We start from the raw sequence: 27,033 nt of genomic DNA on the forward strand, positions 1-27,033 counted from the left end.
ACGACGACGATTGAAAGTATGATTTTACATCACGATCACAATCGAGGTTGTTTTCAACTCAACCAAGAACAAAATATTTCAGTCCTATTATGGGACCAAAAACTAGACGAAGTTTTAGGTCAAGGGCGCCATCACAACCAATGGAACAAGTTCAAACAGTAGAAGACCAGAAGCTCATTCAATACAAATTAAATTATAATTTAACAAAGTAAAAGATCTTACCATAGACGATCTTCCTCCAGTATCGGATGCAGGAGATGGTTGCATGGTGGATCCCGATGGTTTTGCCTCTTCCCGCTTCTTGATGCAGGCCGATTTTGGGTTCAAGTTTCGTTCTAAAAAAGATCATTTTGAGAAAAGTTTTCTAAGGATGAACTCAGCAAAACCACCAACCGTTGTTTGCTCATCATAGCATTGACTTCTGCTATACATTCACAATGAAGATATCTGATCTTCCAACCTCTAACTTCGTGCTCCAGTCCGAGTATGACTTGGACGGCGTGATGGAGGATGGTGAGCTTAGTTTGTGGCTTCTCCTGGTTCATGTGGATCTGCACCATACGTCCGAGCTCTTTAAACGCTTCATTGATGTCCCGGACTCTGAGCCTCTCCCGGGCGTTGTTTGCCATCCGCCTTTCTTTCTCCCTCTTCTCTCTTTCCTCCACAGGAAGATCTTCATCATCCTCTTCCTCATCATCATCATCATCTTTAGCTGCGGCGACTGGGAAACTAAAACAAAAACATCATTGACACCCTCCAAGCACACAGAGATGTAGAACACCCGTGTCGCAGTGGTGCGACAATGACGTCACAAACAATGGTACGGCAATGATGTCACAAGCACCAAGGAATTATGGACATACCTTCGCTTCCTCGAGCTCGTTTCTTTGTCGGTTGGCTTGTTTTCAGGGGGTTTCCCCACTGGATTTCGACTCTAAATAAAATAAAACATTTATAATGTGTACGGTAATTAATTGCCTTCGAATGGTTTATTAGCTTAGGGCAGTTCTAGTCGTGTGAATGAGAGCTCCACATTAAAGCCACGCACCACACAAGCTGTCAGAAATCTGGATTCATCGTGTTGCTGTGGGACGTTGAAGACCTAAACAGACCAACCAACGTATCGCAATTTCTATACAGTTGCAAAGGTCATCGGTTCGATGTCTCTCTATGACACAAGGCCATGTCTTGGCAAGACACTTAATCACTTGTTAAAGTTGGACATTAACTTTCCTTCTGTCTGCTTAATCTTCATCCACGAAGCATAAGCTAGCGTACGAGTCCCTATTATATGCTAACGCGTCATCGACGGCTGCATAGCCGAGTAGTGAGAGTCCTGGTTCAATGTTCGAAAGGGCGTCGGTTCGATACCGCTGAAGAGCATTCGGATGTGTCTTCTGCAAAACACTTAGGCATGCCTGGACGAAGATTGGCTTCCTTGCCTTCTCGATCACTTAATCTAAATCTTCAACTACAACAACTACCAACAGGACAAAGCAGCAGTAGTAGTAGTCCAGTTTTAATCCGGTGATGTTCCCGTTACCGACGGTGGCCGGATTCATCTCCAAGTGCCGCAATTGCCTTCACACCCTACACACCACATCGATCTGTCTAATGCGTCCTACAAAGGTACGACAAAAAACGATATCACAACGGGCAGGCTTACCTGCGGCTTCGTCTTGGCCAGTTTCGTGACTTTAGCTTTTGCTTCAACATATTTTTCCTTTTTAACTTTGTTCATGGCAGACGCGTTGGCTTTCACAGATTGACTGGATGTGCTCTGGGAGCTGGCGCCTAGAATGAAGACATGGCGAGCGTGAGAGTGATGAGTCAACAAAAGCCAAAGTATAAGCAAGATGCAGAAGCCGACATACATTCAGAATGAGATCCAGACGACACGCAGAAAACTAAATGCAAAAAAGATAAATCCCACCCAAAGCTATGGCTGGTAGGGTATCCCCTGCTGATGCGATGATGATTGAAGCCACCTGGGGATTGGGGAAGGATAAACAGTAATGTGTGTTGTTACAAGCACTGTGTTCATTTTATTTCAGCGTTTCATATGGGGCTAAATTTCAACCTACAAGTTCGGAGAGACAGAACCCTATCAGGTTATTTTAGATTGGAAGCAAAACTACAGGGTTAGAATTATACAATCGCAATAGTCGACTGGTAGTAGGAATTGCATTTATGACGTAATAATGTCGGTCGTAAGTAGCAACATACTTTGTTGGAATAGTGTTGATGGGGTAGTGTCGGGGGTTCCAGAGGCCGACACCATGGGGTTAGGGGGTATCTGGCTCCCGTCTGAGAGGGGTATCATGTTGGAAGTGGGTGGGGTGACCTGCAAAACACAAACAATTTATTAATGTATTCACAACAATACGGTTTGTAGTAACGTTGAACCGACGTCGCGTTTTCGCTTGTTTACGCTTTAATGGAAAACGCGACGTGAAACCAACTGAACGAGACGGCAGAGGGGAAGCACCAAAAGAGGATATAAATGCCACAGAAGTTCCATCACAATCATTGAGCAACAGCAACAGGACAAAGTGTCCAGGCAATCGAGTAAAAAATGTGCATCTTATAAAAGGTACAATGAACTAACAAGGAGTCGGACCCGGCCCGATCCAGAACAAAGCGCGCCGCCCCATCTGGTCGCTCGTCTGGTCCGAACAGCTACCCGAGAGCGTGGTATGCCATAGTCGCCCTTCAGCCCAAACATTAGTAGAAAAATTCAACACCTCAACTTAGTTCCAGCGATTTCAACGTAACTGCGATGATTATTATCGCCCAATCGAAGTAAAATCAACAATGCTTTCAAGTTGTTACTGGAGGTCTGCAGACGAGACGAGAGCGCTAATTGCCGGTTTAGCAGCAGCCCTGGGCTATCCGGACATTTGTAAGCCAATTTTCTGAATTATAAACAGTGAACAGTTATGGTCAAAATAAATATTAATATGCACCATCAATGGATTAGTAAATGTTGAATAAATGTAAAATTGCAGACATATTCAAGTGAAATACCAGCAATACTAGCATAAAGCTTTAATAGAAAATATACCAATTTATAACTTCTATGAATACTAGATTCACATGAAAACAGAAGGAAAAAAAGTTGAAAAAAAAAGTACAACTGTCTCAATAAAGACGTGGTTGCCATGAAAAGCATGTGAGAGGATGCTGCGGCGGAAATGAATCTCGATAAATTAAAATAATGTGACACAAAAAAAAGATCGCGCGTCCATCAAGTGCATTTTGAAAAGTTCGTGCATCAAGTGAATTTTTGAAAAGCCTTCGAAATGGCCGGATTACTTTCAGAAGATCACAGTTATTGTTCATCCGTGTTTTAAAAACGCGTAATGCGATTGTTGATTGCAGAATTGTTGCATAAAGTTGCACTTTAAACAAAACGCGATTTGTTTCCATCGTCAATTTTAGAAAGGCCACATAAGCAATTGTATTGCCAAGCAACTTTAGCGAGTACATCCTCAACCTCACTAATTTTATTAAATCAGCTTCTACTCAACAACATAACAAATTACATGAATTATTGACTCCTTTTTATTTTTTAAAAGATAATGTTTAAAGACACATTTTTAACTACGGACAGAAGACAATATTTCGATCTTAAGGATCTCTTCAGTGCAGTGAAATGAAAGTAGAGAATTGTCTTGAAGTCTCCTTGTAGGGTATGCAAGACTACCCGGTATAGAGGCACATTTGTGAAGATTGTGAAGCTAAAAGTTTTTGTTATCGCTTAGACGTGACCATGAAGATGACTACATATCGATGTAATATGATCAACAACACTCACCAAACAAGTGGGACCGAAAGTGGCCCCTTGCAGGTGCAGCGGCCAGTTAAGTCCATAGCACCACATTGTCAACGATTAGCTGATTATGTTTTAATTAACTCTATTGTTACGATATAAACACCATGTGCTACGGTTGATAAATTACAGTCAAGTATTAGCTAGACCAGTGGTCGGGAACCTTTTTGAGTGAGAGCCATTAAAGCTACATTTTGGGAAATACATTCCGTGAGAGCCATAGGTTATACTGTAATGCTTTAACACTTAATACAATTGAGAACGAGTCTTCGCAAGAGGAGAAAAACAGCGGGGGATTTGGGGGGTCTCCCCTACCAAAAAAAAAAAAAATTACAATTAATTTGATGCATATTTATATTTTCAGCTCTAAATTGTAACGAAAAGTTAAGATAAAACTTTTGCGGTTTTCACTTTAGAAGATTGGACCTTTTTGCGGGCCAGATGCCGTCGTCAAAAGAGCCATATATGGCTCGCGAGCCATAGGTTCCCGACCCCTGAGCTAGATAGAAGCGCCAACCCTTGCGCCCGGAATATCACAAGGAGGGGGGTGGCGTAACCGGGGAGTTGGTTAATTATTACTATGAGTCTTTATGACTGATCTAAGTCCTTGTCTGATGCTGAAAAGTTTTGGTATTTCTAAGCGGTATGCTTGACTTCAAAGAGTATAAAAAGTTGATCTGTGTTTCTCTAGTCTAGGCTAGAGTAATAAAGCGAGCATGTTAAATATAATCTACAGTACACACACAAATTGCTTTAACAGACCCCGCATTGACAGCATGCTCAAGCGAAGTCAAAACTATATCATCTTCATTTACAATACATGTAGGTGAAGCTTTTATTAGTGAACCGTCATTTTCTTACTATAACATAAATTATAAAGAAATTTTCAACCTCAACGAAACTGTAAAAACTGGTTGCATTGTCTTCTTATACAAAAAAGTAAGATACCGGACAAGCTTGGCTGCTTACACTTGACACAAAGCAAGTGAGATGCAAGTAAACAAATTAAAGCTATCCACAGCAGAAAACACTTCGATTACTGTAAAAATCTAAAGCTTTGCACAAAAACCTAAAACTTCACTCATCATATAATAAAAATTACAAGTAAGAATAAGTAACAGGCTACTGTCAAGACATAAGAAACTGAAACACCTCAACCGGACTGGTGATTTTATTGCTTATGTACTTATAAACTTCAAGATAAGTCAAAATGTATTTACAGCTGGACCTCTTCCCGCTGTCAAGTAGCATAATATTGCCAATATGAAGCTATAAGAGCCACTACACTCCTCTAATCACTTTCACGCTATGGTCTTTCCAACATGACGTACTACACATTTTGTAAGCAATACAAGCCATTCGGGGCGTGCACAAGCGGAGGAGACTTGTTAAAGTTTTTCTTTGACATGTGTATTACGGCCGTAGCCTAGAACATCACACAAGTTCTTGTTTTATAGTTGTACTCGGTCAAGTCTTGTGCAGAGCATTTTGCTTTCAGGCCATGACATTCAAGCAGATGTTGTATTGTTTGCTCCTATCCGCACTTGTCATTACTGATACCTAAAGTCCTAAAGAATACCTTCCAGTACTACCACAGTAATACAAACTTGAAGGCTCACGTTCGACTTATGCTGTTAGCTGGAGGCGTCCATAAAAAACATTCCAAACAAGCTACTAACCATAGCTGCCGAACCTCCTGCAGGCGGGTAGTGTGGGTCCCGACTATGTGAGTTCTGCCACATGTGGGAGTGGTTTGAGCTGTTGCTACCGAAAGGGGGCTGCACATCCCCCATCCCGGGGCGTTCCTCCAACGCTGACGTCACATTGTTGAAGTTCTGCATTAACAACTGAAGTTAAAACCATGTGGCCATCTGTAGGGCTCTGTGCCCCAACAATCTGTTTGTGACATCATCATACCAACCTGCTGCATGGTGTATGGGTCTTGCTGGGAGGTGGGCCGCCACTGGTTGCTCTCGCTAGGTGTCGCTATAGACGGATGAGGATGGTGGCCAGAGTGGTTGTCATGGTGACTGGACTGGTTGCCATGATACATCTAAGTATGGATAAAATATTTTAACTTCATAGTCAATCAAGATGGTAATTGTTACGACACTTTTTAGAAATCCAGGACTCCAGAAACCACTAATGCTTGGCATAAAAATAAACTCAAGAAACTTGCTAGAAAACATCCGATTATTAATAACATTCCTTGGAAGTAATTCTTTGATTGTTAATTGAATGAAAACAAATATGATTTAAACACCTTGACATCTGCTGTTTTCAAATGAACCACAACGACTTTCATCAACAAACCTATTTGTTTGCTTGAAAGCTTTCATTGAAGTGTGAAAGCGGTTATAATAGGAGGGGGGGATTCTAACTGGGTAACATCAGACCTTGAGGAAACCTTCCAGGCTTTACTTAGATACTTACAGGTCATTTCAATTCGCCTTTGTAAACAGTCATTGCACACCAACATTGAAACAACGTCAACTCACATTAGTATTGAAACCGTCACTCCTATGCTTGGTGGGTTGTTGGGTATTCACCATTTCACGCGCAGGATAGGGGGAAGTGAGGTTGGGGTACGGATCCGTAAAACCATCCAACTGTAGAAAAATGTGGGGGGAATGGACGCGCTGGCCGAATACAAACGTTAATATTGATGAGCAACTTTTCACAACAGAAGTTAGAAAATATGCATTGTCTTCAAGTTCTAAACGACATTAGTTAGCCATGAAAGCAAGCGATCCTCATCTCCTATTGTTCCATTATCTCCTATCTCTTATTGTAACTAACTACACAAGAAGCTGGTTGGTGGATGTTGGTATCGCGCGTTTCCCATATGTTGCTGAACATTATTTCACAATAGCAATAAACATCGCATTACCATCTGGTCAGCAGTGTGAGAGCCATATTGTGCTTGGCTCAGATGGTTCGGTCCAGGATGGTAATCACCATGCCATTCGTTGCTATGGTGTACTCCGCCAGGGTCTGTGATGTCACAATAAAGATGTAACAAATTAATTACAGCAAATGATGAAGCAGTTGATTGTAGCCGTTGCACATACGAGAGGCAATTAGCTGGCCACCCAATTACATATTTCGTGTCAACCCTTTTTCTGTACAGACCCCATCTCGGTGGGATAAAAATCGGTAAGATCTGTTTCAACAAGATGCTTAGCAGCCTACACAGTTAAGAAATGAGGTGCATTTGTTGCGAGGTGGTGCTTTCCTGGGGATCTCCGAATAGCCAGTGTCTCTTTCGTGAAATAACAGTTCATTATTCAACAATTTGTTTATTTACTGTACGCCATAAGATATATAATTATGTGCAAAAGTACAGGATGTCTCATATCTAATTCAACCTTTGGGTTATTCCTCTGACTGCTAAAGGATAGAGTTGACGGGGAGAACAACATATAGTGGTGGGGTGGCAATTTACGTCGGTTGCTTTGCCCCAGAATAGCTGCCCCATAACTATTGATGGCAGCTGATTGATCAGGTCGTGAAAGTATCAAGGACACAAAACATACAAAGACGAAAGCACAAGTTCAACTTTACTTGATATTTCACCTGAAATCCCTTTGTTCGAGTAGGAAATGTTGTTGTTGTTGCTGCTGTTGGGGGAAAGACTGTTGGGTCTGCGCATGAGGCCAGCCTAGAAAAAACGAGAATCTGGTGAGCGCGATGGGATTGTGTGGGGTCTATTGGCCATTCAAGCATGAGATGGACACTCACACAGATACATTCAGGTGCTCTGTAATGTGATCCAATGTGAAGAAAAGAGAAATTGTGGTGAAAAAATACGCCGATAGTAGAAGAACAGCACTTTGATCATTTCCCACTTTATATTCATGCCTAGATAAAGACAACCCATGCATCAAAGCAGTCCAGACGTAGCCATTATGTGGTAAAGTGGTTCCTTTGTGAAAGGTGTGATATTTAGTGGACTCAATAAGCAATAGTGGTCGGGCCCATTAACAAACAAAAGGTTTTGACACAACATGTACATTTAAGCGACGATGAAAGAATTCGAAGTGGGCTTCTATCCAGCCGGCTTACAGGAACACTATTGATAACATGGCGGTCAGTGGCTTTGGCAACAATAGACAACAACGCCGTACCAACGTATTCCACGAATTGAATGCGAATGATGATGACGAGTGAAGTGGAATGAACTTGAGGACAGCGATACATCGAAAAAGTTCAGAAAATTTGGCAACTCATCAAAACGTTTACGTCATTTTTTCGGTGGCTGTAACTTGTTAAGCCAACAGGGCTGCCATACAAGGCTCGATCAGGCGATCGCAATGAAAAATAAAAGCTCACATTAATTATTGTACCGCCCATCGGCTGCAGCATCGTGAGAAATTACGAGAGGTATGTAGTCGTACAATTGTACTTTAGGATAAAACAAAGTGTTTTGTTTGTTTGAGATTTAAGGCTGTATGTCATAACCACAGAGAATGGAGATTGTTCAGTGCTCACGCCTCCATAAATGTCACAGCTCTTTCTCAACATCACCTGTCGTAGGCTGTCGACAATACAACTCACACAATGGAACTCAAACGCTTCTACGACGCAAAAGTTGTACACACAAGTAACCACAGCTTGAAGTAGCCCAAGAAACGCAGCACTGCATTTACAAATGAGGAAAACTATGACATTCCATAGTAGTTGAAGCCTTCCTATGTCTAAAAAGTCCAATGCGTGACTGGCAGGCGCGACTGCAACGACAACATGTAAAGCCTGCTACCGGTGATGATGTTGTGACGGTTGTGTTGCGTTTCCTCATACTTGGAGACGACCCCTCATGCACAATGAGCCTCCACGAATCTCTATCTTCTGCAACATTTATCCAATGTCGAGTGTTTAAGTTGCATAACTTCAGTGACTATTTAGAATGTAGAGTGTTGACGAACATTGCGGTGGCCTACGGAAAACTCTCTAAATAAGGTGATCTTGGGGAGTCTGTGATTGTCCATCCTGGAAACATGGCCGACTCAAAGTAGTTGTCTTTTTAACAGAGATGATTCAATGCTAGAGATGGATGCCTGTCGAAAGACTTCAGTGTCTGGGACATATTGCTACAGTGAATGTTCAGAATAAATCTGAGGCAACGCTTCTGATCCATCTAGGAGAGATGTTAAAACGACTGCCTCAGATACCATGATCTTTGTTTTCTTTTATAAGTGTACAAATATAATTCTGTTTTAGTGAGAAAACTAAGTAATATATTTTTAAAACATCAGTCTCAGAACAATAGAAATGAACTTGAAGGTTTGTAAGCAAAATTTCTTGATAAGTAAACAAAATCAGTCAGGTTCAGAAACTTGTATAATTTATAGATGCAGCTTTCGCCGGCTTCTTCAATATCTTATTCAAATAGAATCAAAAGTTATGCATAAGTTTTTGATTCGGTATATGCGTCAGAGGCAAACGCTCTTACTGGGTGACTCATAACTGCGAGAGCGGCGTTCGACACAGCGGGACACATAAACCTCCCACCAGAGCAATGAAAAAACAAATTGCAATCATCTTTTGTTTCTCTTTGTTAGCGAACAAACGCCATCTGGAAGTCGGCGTCGTCATGCGCGGTTCGGTGAACCAGCGACAAACAATCACGTGCGAAATATACGAAACGTATTTTGTGACAAATCAAAATTTGAAAAGAGCAATCCATAAATTAGGTTAACGAATTTACAGTAGATCGAATGGTCTGCACACGTCGAATCAATGTAAAAATGACGGATTTTGCTGTCTGAGTATTCCGTGAAACCTTCAACTCACTTCGACAGACGATTGTTTCGTCACTTTTCGTCAAATCGATAAAAGCAAAAAATATGTTAATTATTTTTTGGTATTTCAACTGTCTCTACAAAAAAAAACAAAAAAACTGATAGATCGCTGAATATTTCATACAAAATTTGGGCTCTAAAAATAGGATAAAAAAGAACAAGAATCGAGATGTTTCAGTGACGAGGTCGCGAAGCATCGCGTGAAGCAATAAACAACATTATGAAGGATAATGATAGCGTCCAGACATCGCTTTGTGGATGACATTGGCTTGGTCATTCGGTTTCCGCTGACAGTGCGAAGTTGGACCGACCTTTGCGTCGAATATAAAGCGCAGGCAACACCGCGCCAGACGCGAGCGTGTCACTGTAATTCAGTTCGTCCCCATTGTCGAAATATTTCATGTTGTCTTCTACCACTCGCACGCGCCGCGGTCGAAACACACCATTGTTCGATGACGTCACAATGAAACCACTTAACCGTGACCTTTCCGAAGCTCCTTTTTCTCACTAGGCACAAAAACATCGCCGTTTTACGTTGAAACAATTTTGATGCATGTTGAATGATTGCACCTTGCGTCAAAACTAAGAAAGGCTGCCAAAGCTATTTGGTAACCAGGAAACCCAAAAAAGGAAAAGAGTTTGTCGATTGTGAGAAAGATCAAAGCCGATCAATCACTAAACCAGCTAACCACTAATAAACCAGGTAAATTAATTATCAATAACCAAAAAGTAAAATACCAAACGACCCAACAAAAAATGAATATCCAATAAAAAAAAAATCCTAACAAAGGCGATACATTTTCAATAATATTCAGTTCATGGCAATGTAGAATTTTGACATCCAGAATTATTTAATAAATAAAAAAGTGGCTATTCAACTCACCGATGACTCTCTCCCGTTGTAAGAGTACTGTCCGTTGTTCCCAATTGGCTTCCCTGTTAACCCAAATAAAGAGGTTGATGGGTTAATGTCAGACAGTTGCATCTTCAACGCCACATGAATTAATCACAACAATATTTCCATTAATTCCGAAACAGAACTTTTAACCAGTGGGAACTCCTTAAAATCAATAAAGTTTGAGGTCCCATTCAAACTGATCATAAAGAGGGAGTTCAAACCTAGCATTGTGGGGTGACACACGACCAATCGACCATGGTTGGTAATTTTGTCCTACTTACATTATTACGACGCAGAACAACACCAAAACAATGTAAAAACAACAACTTGGTTGAAATCTACCTGGCTAAAGTTGGTGTGTAAGCATTTATCAAACATCTTCAGACGTTAAAACCTTGAGTATACATGATTTGTGTTTATCTATGGTAGTACTAGACAAATCTACCTCTGCCTGACTTGCACTACCTGACCTGAAGTTTGTCTCATATGAAAGAACGTACAATATCTTTTATCTTCCATTTTGTGCAAGATAGTTAATTAAATCATTCAGTGAAGACTTCATGTTATCATACACGGTGATGCTGTATAGCCTCACAACAATAACTCAACTATTTCCACTTCAAATTTATATACACTGTAGAATGTAGAACACTGCCATACAGGCATCTAACAAATCTTTAACCATGTTCTACATGAAGTGCTAGAAGTTCAACTTATTCAAGTTACGTACAAAGTTTACTAAATTATATCTTCTTATCTTTCAATGGGTCTGCAAACCGAGAACATGGCAAGTCACCCAACATCATCAACCTCGAATAACAACAAAGCCAGTGAGGCACGACTCGGCCTTGTTCCACACACAGAGAGTGAACAAAAAACTAAACAAGGAAAGAAATGATGAATCACTCGGTCAGTGGAAGAAAAACGCGACAGAAACGGAGGCGCCAACCTGATAATGGAGCACATCAATGCAACGCAATATGACGTGCCACATACGTGACAACAAAAGTTCGTGAACAACTCGCCGGTCAACAAGAAAAGCGGTTATGACGTTGCTTCTACGTTCGGCGACGCCAAAAAGAAAGCTTTGTCGGCGAAATCTCTTGTGACAAATTGTGAAGTCAATGATTGATTGATGAAGTTTTTCGTGAGTATTTCAAACAAGTTACGTACTTTAACGCTTCAAATTCAAAGTTTAACGTAGAAATAGTGGAGGCAACTAAACAGAAAGCGACGAATAAAGTTTCCAGTTGCAAATGTTCCAACAACAACTCCATGCCGACCAATTATTATTTACACTTCCACCAATGTCCAGTGCCGCACTAATTACGTTAGCATTCCACGTGGTGAGACCGAGAACAAATAATCAACGACAAGGGAGTGCTGACGAATTTGCATCATGCGAGCACACAATATACCTGGAAAGATTACAACTCAGCCACAGTTGGTCTTTGCACGTCACATTTTTTTAGACAAAAACGAAGCGGTAAATGCTCTGCGAAACACAAAATATATTGAAAAAACAACACACGCACAGTCGCACACTACCTTCAAAGTTTCGCACACTACGCCAAAACGCATCCTCAGAGTAAAAGACTACAACTATACATGGCACGTGGAGAAGGTAAAATGGTAAAAAGGCAAACAGCTTTTAGTTTCTTTTCACTATGGGAAAGGATTGTTGCGTATTGTGCGGGTTGTTTATGTCAGCTGGCTGGCCACACGTGGATGAAGAAGGCGACAACAACCGACGCAGTAGCGGCAGCAGCATTCTAAAGCGATCAGTATAATGACAGCTCACAAAAGTTGACATCATCGCACGGGAGCAGGCACAGAGCAGAATAAACATATCATACTAACTAAATCATATTTGAAAATAACCGCATAGTTGCAACTCACAAGTAGGTTTCATGTTCATTGATGAGTGTGGTGTCAAAATGATTTGGTGATGACTATGGTGGGCTGTGTGGGCGTTTGCAGGGCGTGGCAGCGAACCACTAGCAACGAGATATTAGTCTATCTCGCAAATCAGTTCTTTTTGCATTGACTCGAAATCTGCAGACGTTGAATCAATGCAAAAAAGACTGGCTTGCTATGCTGAAGTGTGACCTGGCATGACTAAGCAGGTATGTGGGTAGAGAGCTGGGGACTTCCGTAAGATAACAAAGTATCAACTCAGTACTTGAAGGATTTTGGCAAGTGGCTCCACTGTCCAGCATGAAAAATTAATACGATCATTTTCATGGCCTGAAAATAAAAAAGTCTTCATTTTGAAATGCATGCTTTCATCTTGAGAGCATCCAGCTGACGCAATTCCAGTAACTGTGAAACTACTACGTCACACCATGCCTATCTTGGTAGATCGGTTACATCTTCGGGCAGCCATGGTGGCAACAAAACGTTGGCAACTCAATAGCGAGCATGCTTCATGAAAAAATATATAATACAGTCGAATGAGTCGATTCCGCTTAATTCGGACACTTTGGTTCCGCTCACTTTTGGCCGAGCGGAGTCGACTGTAATCCTTATGAGCGTGATCGCTTCGTTTACTTCACTTGAAAATCAGAGCATGACGTGGAAATGTCAACAATAAAGAAGTACAATAGTACATGCATCATATGATGCACTCCAAATCTGCATCAGTATGACTGCACTGAGCAGAGTGGGTATGAAAACAAATGTAGCTCTGTACGTGAGAGAACCACTGTTTGTTGGAGTTGTTGCTGTAAAGATTGATCATAAATTCATGATTCATAAACGAGGAGTCAGTTTGAAAATCACAGACCAAGTAAAATCTGTTCTCTGTCTAACTTTGATGGAAATTTCTAAGAAACACGATTTCTTTGCAGCTTGCATACAACGAACGTAATATCAATCAGAATTTTGTTAATTTAAAACGTTTTTGAGCATTTTCAAAAATAATTGAAGTTGTTTTGACGGTTTGGAAGCTGAAATCTATTTCATTTGCGTTAATTTACAGCTAATTTGTGTGATTTCAATTGAGAGCGCATGCAACAAGCCTTATCGCGCCAAGATTGTTTTGCGTCATAATCACAAAACAACTAAGCAATCCTAACATTTTAATAACTGTCCATCGCACATCAGACCACCCTCAGAGGACCTTTGCAAATACATGACCTGCACCAATAACCAAATGAACGACATTTATTCACGAAGAGGGCGCTTAGTAGGGCTGTTCGAAACTAAGAAATTTTCGACACCATTTAAAAACAAACAAATTTTTGTTCAAAGCAATATCATTTTGGTGTTTGTTTTGTTTTAAAATTGAAAGCAACTTTGTTTCAACATAAGCTCAAATATGCTGCTAAACAGTTTCAATACACTGACGAATATAACGGGGTGGTGGAAGGATATGGTCGGTCTCAACGGTCCTCACTACGACAAATTTCGCAGCGCTTAACGTTGTAGTAGACGATGACTTGCCTTGACTGTTTCAGTAGATATATACTCCAGCAAATTCTTAGTAGGGTGTGCTATCTCGAAAGCTGGCACTTCGAAGAAAAGCAGAATTTAGACGCATACAGATTTCTAAACACGAGAACCCCACTGAGAGTTGGCATTTCCCTTTCATTCTTCGGCGCCTTTCCCACTTGCTGGAACCCTTCCAGTTCCTTTTTACATTGGTTGAACGTCTGTAGATGTTAAATCAACGCAAAAAAGGACTGATTTGCACCAATAAATCGACCAGCTTCGCTTCTATATCATTATCAATACAGACCATCTTCTGTACCTTTCCTTGTCTATGATTAGATTGGAATTAAGCTTCTAGAACCAAAGTCTAGTCGATCTATTGGTCGTGTTCGGATGTGACGTGGACTGCAGCAGCGTGGATGTGGAACCTCCCAGCAAAAAGAAAGCAAAATACCTTAGGCTTAATCTTTCGCAAAACACAACCTGCAATTCACTCCATGTCAATTTATCGTGAACTGAAGCGGAATCTTTGCAATGTGACGTATTGATGGCAAGTGAGCCGTGACGGAGTGAAATACAAGACGCGGTTTGGTAGCAGCAAGCAATTGAGTGGTCGCAAATTACAGGCTATCTCACCTGTAGGCTGACCGCTGCCCCATCACACACAGCTGGTGGAGTCCATGGTTCACATTGATTTAATGTTTTGTAACGTCGGATTAAAGAAAGCTTATTTCTAGTTGCCTGACTCATTCCTGGGTGGTAACCATTGCTGAAGTGGACATTTGTTTCGAATAGGTCGGATAGACTTTCATCTCATTTTCTCACAAGACAATAATTTCACTTGCGAAACGTAGTGAGAACGACCACAGAGAAGCAGCGACAATCCTCAGCACTCTTTCCCACCGTCACAAACCCAAGAGATGCAGCACAAAGCCCGGTGACGTAGCAACCAAGCAAACTTTGTCTCAATGCCCACAACGTGAAAACACACTTTTTCACAACATACGATTGAAATAATATGCGACTGATGACCATCGATGACGTAACAATGTAATACTGGTCATCATGATGCGCTGCACAAGAGAAAAGAACTAACATAGAAATGCAGATTTTGTTAACGAAAAAGCTGTTTTCGTATTTATTTTGCACACAAGATCACTGTTTCCATGTTGGCTGAACGCAAGTTAACAAATTACTGCAAAGCGTGAATGCTTTAAATTCCCAATAATCCATTCCCAGCAGGAAAGGGTTCAAAAGCCATGGTTCAAACGATTCAAATTTATAAGCACGCTGTGCCTTTGTGGCCTGTCCCGATGCTAACACAAAAGGAGACAAAAACTTCAATAAGACAATGCTTTGGTCTTGTGCACAACGAGGTCTAATTAACTCTAGAACAGGAGATATATTTCGACAACATTGGATAGTTTTATATACATACGGAATGTGACGCTCATATAACGTTACGGAACATAGAAACATCTCAAACCCTAGAATGAACGACGCCAATCACACCATCAACTAGATACACTTAACGCAATTCACTTCGGAAGAGACAACTGCACGTTATTGATATTCCAACTGCAAATCCACTGTCCTCAAAAGATGCAGCCAAGCACATACTGCACTGCTCTAAGTGCTCTAACTTTGTTTATGCTTTGTTTATGCTCTAACTTAGAGCACTTAGTGCTCTAACGTTGCTCTAAGTGCTCTAAAGTTTGTTTATAAAAGCAATAAAGGACATCTACCAGCAATTTTTTCTGAGTACTTTCGTCCTTGTAATGAAACTCATAACTATAATACCAGAGGTGCTAAGAAAGATATACTTTTTAAACCAAGAATGCATACAAAGCTTGGTCAACGCTCAATTAAATTTCTTGGAACAAACACTTGGAACAAATTACCGGAACAGCTAAGAAAAATTCAAACAATTAGTATGTTTTCTAAAAAATTAAAACTGCACTTAATGTCTGGGTATAAATTAAGTAACTGATATAGTGCCATCAAACTGTTTTTACTTATTCTCACCGTATCTCGCTAATTACTGTATATTCGCTTTTTCCTTACCAGTATCCTATGCTGTGTTGTATGTATAGCCTATGCCATTTTGTATTTCTGCATCGCTTCTTGTATTCCTGTTTTATATTGTACTGTTAAATTTCGTGTGTGTATTGTTTTTTATTTTGTAATGTATACAATATATATTTGCGTTCAACTCCGACACCGTTCCATGTCAAATAAGCTATGACACCACACGGGTGTGGCAGACTTGATGACCAGTTCGGTCCTTCTGCCACTCCCATCATCGTCAGCAAACATTAAAACAACCTAGTTCACATTGTAATCTTGTATTGTTTTTTCCACATGTGCTGTTGATGCAAATAAAAGAACTTCTCTCTCTCTAACTGCACTTCTAGTTCCGTCAGGCCATTTTCTATGTCATCTCAAAATGTCTGCTACAATTTATCAGCCAATCAGCTTCAAATAAAAGCAACCAAGCATACAATGCACTGGTCTAACCACGCTTCCTGCTTCACCGAGCTATGTTCTGTCTTGAGCTCAAAATGTGGTTGAGTACACGAATGATATAGTGCAAATCACGCACTCACGCCACTTTTACATCGTTTCGTCGTCAATGTTTAGACGTTAAAACGATGTAAAAACACATTGTTTGCAAATTGCGACTAGTCACACCTCCAATACAGCTTAATGGCTATTGGTATAAGCGCAATGTCAAAACGTAGCTTGCAACGATAGAACATGAACTCACCGCCTGGCCCACCAGGGCGGCCAACAACAACATTGGGACTGCGCATTGGGCTGGGACTGGGGTGGGCGGAGTAGCTCTGAAATGAAACAAATAACATCAGTTTGCAAGGGTCACATCATGGTTACTGCATCGAGCGATTTCACTTTCTATTTGATGGAGAACCCAGAAGCGGGAAAGCGATTGTGCTCGATACAACACAGATAGCGCTAGGCAACGACCGGACAACAAACTACACAGATTTGACGCCTATTCGTTGTTACTCGTGCGTCGTCTGTAATTATCGTGAAAGGAAGATGTCATGAGCTGACTAGCAATCGAACATTTAGAAGTTATGTACAACAAACAACATCTAATTCTCAAAACTGAGCGGTGTCACAAGTTCCTTGCGCTATTTTGGTAACTACATCCCAGAATAACAGTTTAATTCGAAACATTTCGTCAGTGAGCATGACTGACTTTAACAAGAGGACTAAAACAGGTAAAAAGTGTTTGCTTAGTAGCAAAATGGCGCACTGTAGAAGATTTTGTGTATGCAGGGGCCAATAAGAGCCACTGCACTATTTGATATCAAATGCTGTGAGTGAGATAATATGGAATACGACTGGAAGTTCTAATGTTTCCTACATAAAACTTTAAGAAAACACCAATCTTCCCGTGAATTTTTTGTTTCATCAATTGATGCGTCGTCGATGTGGTCGCGACGCAAGACGCTGCCATCCCACAATGCCTTGCTGGGTGACGAAGGCAGATTGGAAACACCAATCCACAAAATAATTTTCGCACGTTTAGTTATTTTACACAAATTTACAGCAACATGGCTCTGCTGTTAGACGGACAGTTGTTACTGGATTCATCCATCTGAGGAAGTCAGTCCCGTCTGACGAAAGCTTCGGTTTTTCACACTTTTACACAAGAAGAGACGTATCATGCTCAATTGCTCATAGTTATTTTTATGTTTTTTTATTTTAAATTCTATTTCCATATACATTATACATATTTTTTTTATTTCTAAATCACACGATTTTTTTAAATTATTGTTTAAGCATTTATTTGAACGAAAACAAAAATAATTAAAACTTAAAACAAGTTTAGATCATAAATTTCCTTTGTTGTAACTTGTAAGGCATCAATCCCTGAATGTTGTGACAATAAGTAAATGGCAAAACCAAAGGAAAATTTAAAGGTAGTCTGACTTCAAAGGACCTTGGACCACATCTATTGCTTGTTCGGCACAAAATAACAAATTGATCAAACAAAAAACATCAATGGAAGAACGGAGCACCAGACCGGCATCATTGGTTTGATTGATCACATCAGCAGGAGCTGGGACAGCTAATGATGATATTACTCAGTCACTAGCAGCCCTGGACCAGGCCTTATCTCAACGCTGTCTCCAAAGGTGGGCTATATATAGTCTTTGCTTAAATAAATATGTGGCAGCTTCTATCAGTTTAGACAAGCGGTGAATGCATGAATCAAGTTATTTGACGACAGTGTGTTGTTAGTAACAGTGGCTATTTTTATATTGAACTATAAGGCGAAAATACAGATCATAATTACTTTAATTAGTGAGATCACGGCCTGCTTCGAGCAGGATGTGACGAGACATTATAAGTGACAAAGGTATGTTGCTGTTTTTTTTTCAAAGGAGAATATCCCTACTTTCTTTACATCATTAAATTGCTCTATCATTCATTAAATTAGCTCTATCATTAAATTATTTCATCAAAATACGCATCATGACGTGATAACATTTGGACAAGCGTAGTTTAGTCATTTGGACAACTTACATATGGAGGATGATGATTGGTGGATGGGTCCGAATGACTCTGCCAATCTGCAAACAAATAAAAAGGATAACAAAGCAATCAGTTCAAACCCCATGTTGCACAGCGAGTCGTATGCAAGTGCAATTGAAACTATTATGCGCACGTTGCTTTATCTTGGTATTTTATCGAGCTGCAGAGAAGTAGAGCACGTCATCAATGATTGCACCATCTTCAAGCCACCTAATGGAATGGAAGGTATGCGTGTCTTGAATGATGAAACCAAAGACTGGCTGCTCTCTAGTAGCCTCCCAGCTTAGTCTGATAGCATCGTGAATCTGGGGTGGTAAAAGGATAGAACCTTGCCCCAGAGGCTCACACGGCGAAGAAGAAGCAAGTTGAATTCACGGAGCCTTCTAATCGCAATCAATCAAGACTGGCTTTCATTCGAAGTCACTTCCCCAAGCATTGATCAAACCTCGTTGTTGACGTATTGCAAGATTTCTGACGATGGAACGCTTTTGGTTATCGCCATTTCAAAGCACTTCCGGATTGTAACGTCACATAAATCAACAGTGCGTGACCAAGATTCAATTTGTAAACTCAAATCACAGCTACTTCACAAAAATGTAACATTATACCACAACGATTCAACATCAGCTTCATGGAGACGTTATTATACCTGACCTATCACAAAGAAACCACAAACCATGTGACAAAATGAACATTTGCGTCTACACAGCATCGCAATGCATAAATATAACGTAAAAATTAGATATTTTGTGGATTGTGTGGAGAGTCTCACAAACTTAGAGAGTGACAGCCTGAACACAACAAGCGTCGGGTTTTAGTTTGCACAGCTGTCCAAAATTATAAGAAATTGTTGATGGAAAGAAGTTAGCACGATTTCCACACACATTCTCATACACGGAGCGAAATGACTAAGCCAAAGACTCCTTATTGCTAACAACCAATCTGGTGGCATGTCAGCAAATTCACATACCGGTTTCTTTTACGACAATTTTGTAAAAAAAATGTACGATACTTTTAGAAATTTAACATCTTTTAATTGTATTTTCGGTACATATATATATACTTTATTTTTAAAAAATAGCGTAACGTTCAAAGATTTCTTCCGATATATAAGGATTTACTAATTTGATTCCAAAGAAAGACTTTCAAACACTAAGTTAATATAATACGCACTAAAACATTATGTTATACACACTCTCAGTGAAAAGCATTTTGGCGGTAAAAGAAGGACCACTCAGATCTAATCGCAGTACCGTTTCGTAAGAAATAAATCAACAAACACCAATTTTCACTTGTAAAGCAGCACATTCTTTAACCTAGGCTGCAGCCACACCAACATCTCGCCACACAGCGTGCGAAACCAAAAGCTGTGGATCAACTAAGCGGAATAACCGCTGAAGGTAAAAATTAAAGTTGCTCTAATTAGCCCAACACATAAGCTTGGCAAAACAAAAGTGAATTTCCAAAGTTGGTAGGCTTTGAAAGGATAGCGTAGATTTCATTGGAAATTACATAAAATCACCAACAAAACTATCTATATAATACATATATAACTATCACATCACAAAATCTACAAGGTGATAATCTGCTTCATTCTGACGTTTTGTGAATCAGACACGACTGACTTCTTGAGGGGTTAAATCAGGTATTGACCAGGCCTACCTACCTATTTTAACGTCTGAGTTTCAACAAGTTTCACAAAGTAAATTGTTCGAATTTCCAATTTTAATCATTTTCAAACGATTCTTGATAACATAAAATAAATAAATAAAAAGTCACAACGTAAATAAATCGGAAATACATAAAAATGTTTCATCTTTAGGGATCAGCTTTAACCACAAAACAGTTTGTCAGGAGTTGCAATTCACAAATTACTACGACAGAGTTTCTAGGCCTAAATATTCAGCAGCAATATATTTCCACCTATTCTAAAAAAAAAGTTTCAAGTGGTTTCATTGAGTAAATACAGACATTTATATGTTGTTGCTGAATATTTGAGCGTGATAAGTTTCTGTGACCAAAAGAGGATTCCTTAACATTGATATTGTGAGAGAGAAATTTTGTGCGACTTCCAACCAAACCTGCATTATGACCGAAATGGCCTGTTAACATTATTGCCATTACCTGCTGCAAAAGGTGGAAACCCGATACCAGGGTTGCCAGTGCTGATGCTTGATTTGCTGCTTTTAGGAGAAAACATCTGAAAAGAAAAAATAGTAATATAAAAAACTAATGAAATAGCACTGAGAGTAGAACTGGACAGATGGAACAAATAAAAAAACCATTATGATCATCCAAAGACTTCATAGGACAACAAGTAATTCTATTTGAATAAGCTGACATTACCATTATAGCAAAATCGATTCTAATAAATTATATGCAGAGATTGTTGTACAAATGCCAGCATTCAATAAATGGAACCAACAGTACAACATAATGACCTTAAACAAATATGCACTATGCAGTGCAATATGGAGTACCAACATCTAAATGTCTACTTAAAATGTTACTCGTTACTTGTAGACAGTGGCGTAGCCAAGGGGGGGGGGGTTTGGGGGTTACAACCCCCCTTTGGCACGCATGTGACGTCACGATATTGAGAATGATGCTTTCAGTCTAAAAAAATTGCCTAATTTTAAACAAAATTGCATTAAAAGAGCAAGTTTTGCCAAAACCAAACATCTCAGCCAGGAATTAGCAACAACAAAACATAGAGACTTAGCTTTATTTCCGAAAAATGCCGAAGAAAACATGATCTTATCCTTTTGCTATGCCACCAGACACCACCATTTTACAGGAATATTTGTAACCACATTTTTGTTGAAAATGCTCTCAGAATGCATCAAATTCAAAGTAATTTTTCAAAATTTTTGGGGGAGGCCCCCCAGAACCCCGTCGCTGGGTCGTCAAAACCGCCCTTTCAAAATTCATGGCTACGCTACTGCTTGTACAATAAATTGGTAGTGGTAGTGTGGTACAGATTTTAAGAATGTCTAAAACACAATTTTACTTTTAAGATATTCCGCAAATGCTTCTATCAATCAATAAATTGAAACCGCATAACCAAGCAAGCACCAGATCAGGTGTCAAAAGGGAAGATGAAAAAGTTTTCCAATTTTTTTATGAAATTTTTTGATGAGTTAGGAAAAGCTTGAAATGTAATCTTGACTGACTGTAAAAGCAGGTTACAATTAGTTGTAAGTGTGAGAACTAAGCACCAAATGAGTATGACAAGAATGAGCAGTGAAGAGATATCACTTCAATTTCTGATGAAGGGTGATGTCTGTGTTTCAGCAAGACGTTTAATGGTGTGCCAAGATTTGAGCACAAACAGTTACAGTCTTTGAATACTTCCTGTGCCAGTGTTGCATCTGCTACTGTACTAAGTCTTGAATAGTATTAATGTTGTCACAAGAGAAACAAAATAAAGTAAATACTTGAAATTAGAAACTTGTTTTCAGCTTTGCTAATGTAACTTCAATGAAATAAAAAAATAACACTTGATTCAAAGATTCAAAAATGCACAAGTTCCTCAGGCAATTACTTTGAGGTAGCAAACCCAGTAGTACAATAGGCTAGTTATCATGGATTCAAAGTGGCTGTATTTGGTAAAGGAAATTCATCAAAAAAACGACATTTACAAAAATATACAATACAGTTGAGTAATTGAGTATATCAAAAATGAGTGATTTTTTAGTACCTAAAACCTGCGTTTATTATTATTAAAACAGTTCATGGAATATTTTGCCAGAGAAAAGCATTGACCTTGAAAGCAATTAAAATGAAAAGGTTTGCCAACTACTGTTTCTATCGACTTCCTCAATTGCTCAAACAGGAAACGCTGACAAATCAACGTTTCCAACTCAATGTTGCAATAACCGTAACAATGCACTTGTACGAAAGTTCATATTTAATGCTTCCATATACAAGGAAACAAAATGTCAGGATATTAAAAACTCATAAATGAGTAATGACCTTTGCGAAACATGCCTTTTGTCTGGATAAAATAAATAGTTTTTTTTTCATGTTTATTGAAGGCAATTTAAATAAAGAGAAAATAATATTCAACAACCATTCTGATGTTTGTTAATTAATATGCAGTTGACTGTATACCAAAATGCCAATGTTTAATGGCAGTGCAGTCTATGGATTTTACAAACCATGTTGTACAATTGCTAATGACCCATTACTGTATAGGGTGAAAAGTGAAAGCTAAACAACTGATTGTGAAAAGTGAAAATAACTAAACAGTTGTGTTTTCAAACACTCTTATCCAAAACAACGGTTAAGTTTAATTGATGAAAATAGTTGCATATGACTCAGTTGAGTGAATCTTTAGTTATATATAATTTTAAATATTACATATTGATAATTTTTTGCTAAAAAATAAGTCATCATGTAAATGTACTCAAGAAAATACACAGTCCATGTCTGTATTTGGACCATTTTTTAAGGACCTCTAAAAATTGTACTTGTTAACTTATAGAGTTATTCCTTTTTTTATCAGAAAAACACTTTCATACTCTTAAGCATGTAATAGTTTGGTGGTATTGTTGTGTGTATTCAAATTACAATAGCGCATTTTATGATTGCTGTTTTAATTCCAAAATGCGTCCAAACACAACTGTCATTGTGGCAGAATAATTCTATGCAATCCGACTAATAAAATAATCCGTAAAAAACGTGCGGTTACAAACAATGTGATGACAGCAACATGTGAACCCTGATAAAAGCACTTTTTGCTGACAAATTTATTTTTATGCCGCTTAAACAACAGGATGCCATTTTTTTTTTTAAAAACAAAATTTTTCTAAAAACATAATTGAAAACTAAATAACAAGTCACATAGTTCAGTGTAAAAAAATAAAACTTACACAAGTTGAGAAAACATTATTGAATAATAAACTGGTAATTTTTTTTCTGTTAAATTATTTTCAATTGCAAAATATTTACAATTTCGTGAAGTGGGTGCAGTTACGTCGATGGTTGCAAACACGCACATGGACCCTACTTTATGTAAAAGTGATTTTTGGTTTAACAGCATAGAAGTCTCTTGAAAAATAAACAATTCAAACATCAGCTCAATTGCCAGAAGAGTAAACTCAGAAACAAGCTAAGCACAAACTGACATCATATTAACTCTCCAACGCCTTACTATAAGCACATATCATAAATTTCAACAGTCATATGCACTAATATGCAGTGTTGTACGCGTCAATGAAATAAATTGACGGCGTCAGAGCGAATTGCCTAAAAACTTTACGGCGTAAAGTACTGCGTACTTTCAGTACTTATTAATTATTTACTTGTAGAAACACAAGATATTCAAAACGTTTGTCTGACAATCTGCTGCGTTTGGGACGCATAATGTCCTTTCCAAGTAAAAACATGCGTTCCACAGTAGCGCTGAATGGTATTGGTGTGTTGTATTTCAAGAAGTCTTGAAAACGTTTACTCGGAAAGATATCACTGTTCCAAGCGTGCTGTGATGATTTACCATATATATATATAAATCTTTTAACGAGGTCCACTGCACCAACATTGCTGTTTTCAAGAGTATAGAGCTCTTGAAATAATGTATCTTCAACCTCCGCGATGACATTCATTGATTTTCCTCTTTCTCTCTTTGATCCCTTGTTCTCGATACTGCTCACGATATGAGTGATCACCATTTCGAGAACTTCTTCCGCTTGTATATTCCAGGTAGCATTCCAACCAACGCAAAAACGGGTAATTTGGATGAGTCGCGATAGCCAGAATACATTGTGAAACTCAGATTGTGAAAAGAGATTTTCCATAAAAACAACAAATGACGCATAGCGCTTGACGCTTAAAATCGGCGAAATAGTTGACGGCGCTATCACTTCCGTCAACTAAAAAATAAATTGACGGCGCTAGCCTCAGCGTCAACAATAAGTGACGCCGTCAATTTGACGGTGTCAACGTACAACACTGGCCATATGTTGATAAATCTTGAATTGTAAAAAAAATGCTGATTTGAACATTTAATTAATAACGTGGGAATTTCTATAACCCAACTTAGAAAGCCTCTTTGCATGTTTAGTCCTGGCAGTTTCATTTGATGTTCAACAATTTCATTTGATGTTCGACATTTTTCCACCATGTTGTAAATCATGTGTGAAGTAGGATAAGGAGGCTATTCACAATATTTGAAAATAATGAGTCTCCTACAACTCAGCAGTTGTGAGCTGAGCAAGTGACAACTGAGCTGGAAACATTTCAACAAGTGATTGAAGTTGGCAAATGATGAAACTGAGTAAGTAACAACTAAGCAAGCTATAACTTGACATGTCACAAAGCAGCAAATTCAGTTTTGGAAGCAAAGAAGCAAGTCCAAACTGAGCAAGTAAATCCCATTTGCTGACTTGACAGTAGCTGAAATGTACTTGCTGAGTTGTCGCAAGCCCAGTGGTCTGACAACCTTTTCTGACGACTATTATAACAGTGCAAATAAAAGAGTAGTTCTAATGCTTTTATCAAAGTTAAGTCATGTGCAGATACTTTTAAGTTGGTGTACAAGTCTCCACCCTGGTCAAAAAGGACATGACGTTATAGATTAGAATCGACTAAAAACATACAGTGAAGTAGCTGTTTTGTGTCTTGACTCTCACTTAACCTTGAAGGTTAGGGTTAAAAAATAGTAAAGTAAAAGAAAGTAAAGCTTTGGTAGAGAGTTTGCTTCTCTAAAAGAAAGTAGTGAAGGCATAAACAGCTTAAATGCTTGTTTGAATGCTGTTCATTCACTTCACCCTATATAGATAGGCTATGTCTTAATTGATTCCAATCTTTGACGTATAAACACGTAATACGGTAGCATTTATGACCAGGGTGGAGACATGTACAAATGTACACCAGCTCCGATACATTTATGGTTGGTTTGGTTTTTGAATCTTTATCCTCGGACTGACAAAGCCTTGATAGGTTGTTCCTGGTAGTTTCGCATACCGTACTTGTAGGTAGCTCTTGACGCAGAGCCGGTTACCGAGATTGGCAGAATGAAGTTTTTCAATTGTTGAAGTGTTGTTGCCGAGGAATTATTCTATTTACTAGGTGCCGCTGAATGGAGAGCCGTCCTGAAAGTGCGTTGCTGCTGCGCACTCCCCGAGAGTTGAACCAGCGCCACGTAACCTTGAGCCGGGCGCGTAACCACTGAGCTACCAGGGCGGACGATTGCAACTTATAATTATATTGTAACTTACTGCTTTAGAATAGCTTCTTTATGACCACAAAACAATCTTGTGACTCCTTGTATGTCTTTGAACTACATGATATTGAACAACAATGCTAAGTTTCTCTTTACAGAAGTGTTACAAAATTCTGCATAAAATATACCAGCATGCGTTTAATCATTTTAGGTAGGCCTATGCCATAAAGTTAAGAACAAGTTAAAGGGAATTTAAAAATATATATTTCATTGTTTCCTGGCTCTGGCCACTGCTGTAAAAGCTTAATCGAGTAGTATCTACCTCGAAATCGAAATAGTAGGCTGGCCTTAGCCTGTCCTCCTTCCAAATCCTTACGTGACGTCCATTGTAGGATTTCGTCAAACATTGTCGGTGTTGCCAGACATTTTAAAATTTTCAGTCCAATTGTACTGAAAATAAAAAAATAGTCTTCAACAACAAGTGGAACGTTTCCAAAGTGAGACCAAAAATGAAACATTTAAACAAACTAAAGCAACCAAAAACTTTTTTTGTTAACAAAAATGTTATTTATTCTGTGAATCCTGCGGGCACTGCACACGTCTTTTCATAAATAGGCTAATTGGTTCTGAATCCGGGCGGCCATCTGCTCACTGTTTTTCCCTGCGTTACCGGTACGAACAAATCCCCAGGCTGGAATTTCACAGAGCGCGTAGGCCTACTTGCTCTCTCGCACTACGTTGCATTCACATGATTTTGTGTCTATCTGCGTTGTTGGTCTGTTGTGCCCTGTGTGGAATCAACAAGTCGGGGCCATGCCTGTAATCTAAATTATTACCGTACTACTACAGTAGCCTACGGTATCATGGCCGATGTGGCCTTTGATGAACTAAGCTTAGATGTTCAGTTCGTAAATTTTTCCAATCATCCCTTTGTCGTGCAGTGTACCAAAGTGTTCTTGGTTGGCTGATTGATGTGAAAATTAGATACAAATGCTGTTCGTTGCCTGCCACGAGCACGTCTCCCGAGAAGGCGGCCGCTTAGACAAAGATTTTAGAATTCTTCTTTTCTGATGATGTGACCAAGAAATTTGAGTTGCCTTTGAGTTACGGTATGTTGTTATATAGTTCCTTGTCTTGATGTAGGCTACCTGCTTTAAAACTTCTGCATTTGTGATGTGATCAGTATCTGAAATCCCATTCTTCTGTAAAACCACATTTCAAAGCTTGTTCTTAAACTGCAGCGTAGATTATAGCGTCTCACTGCAAGAGGATGAAAACTAGTAGGAGTCTTAACTCTAGGTAGGCCTATGTAAGTTTCGATAAGTTATGGAATGAGTTG

The 27,033-nt window shown here is 39.2% G+C and overlaps 1 protein-coding gene across 1 annotated transcript in view; it reads right to left on the bottom strand.

Moving 5' to 3' along the window:
- The window catches only part of LOC145772768 (uncharacterized), a 30,455-nt gene extending 4,654 nt beyond the window's left edge, over positions 1-25,801 (bottom strand). Inside the window, exons 1-15 of the mRNA XM_082584644.1 lie at positions 25,750-25,801; positions 20,654-20,729; positions 18,521-18,567; positions 16,731-16,806; positions 10,517-10,569; positions 7,409-7,493; positions 6,723-6,826; positions 6,331-6,471; positions 5,754-5,885; positions 5,512-5,667; positions 2,227-2,344; positions 1,667-1,794; positions 864-934; positions 461-729; positions 223-335 (exon numbers count right to left, since the gene is read on the bottom strand). Coding sequence (XP_082440770.1) covers positions 223-335; positions 461-729; positions 864-934; positions 1,667-1,794; positions 2,227-2,344; positions 5,512-5,667; positions 5,754-5,885; positions 6,331-6,471; positions 6,723-6,826; positions 7,409-7,493; positions 10,517-10,569; positions 16,731-16,806; positions 18,521-18,567; positions 20,654-20,729 — 1,569 coding nt within the window. The 5' untranslated portion in view covers positions 25,750-25,801. The remainder of the gene's footprint in view (positions 1-222; positions 336-460; positions 730-863; positions 935-1,666; positions 1,795-2,226; positions 2,345-5,511; positions 5,668-5,753; positions 5,886-6,330; positions 6,472-6,722; positions 6,827-7,408; positions 7,494-10,516; positions 10,570-16,730; positions 16,807-18,520; positions 18,568-20,653; positions 20,730-25,749) is intronic.
- Positions 25,802-27,033: the final 1,232 nt, after the last annotated feature.

The sequence above is a fragment of the Aplidium turbinatum genome, chromosome 6 (genome assembly GCF_918807975.1).
Source record: "Aplidium turbinatum chromosome 6, kaAplTurb1.1, whole genome shotgun sequence".
Taxonomy (NCBI): domain Eukaryota; kingdom Metazoa; phylum Chordata; class Ascidiacea; order Aplousobranchia; family Polyclinidae; genus Aplidium; species Aplidium turbinatum.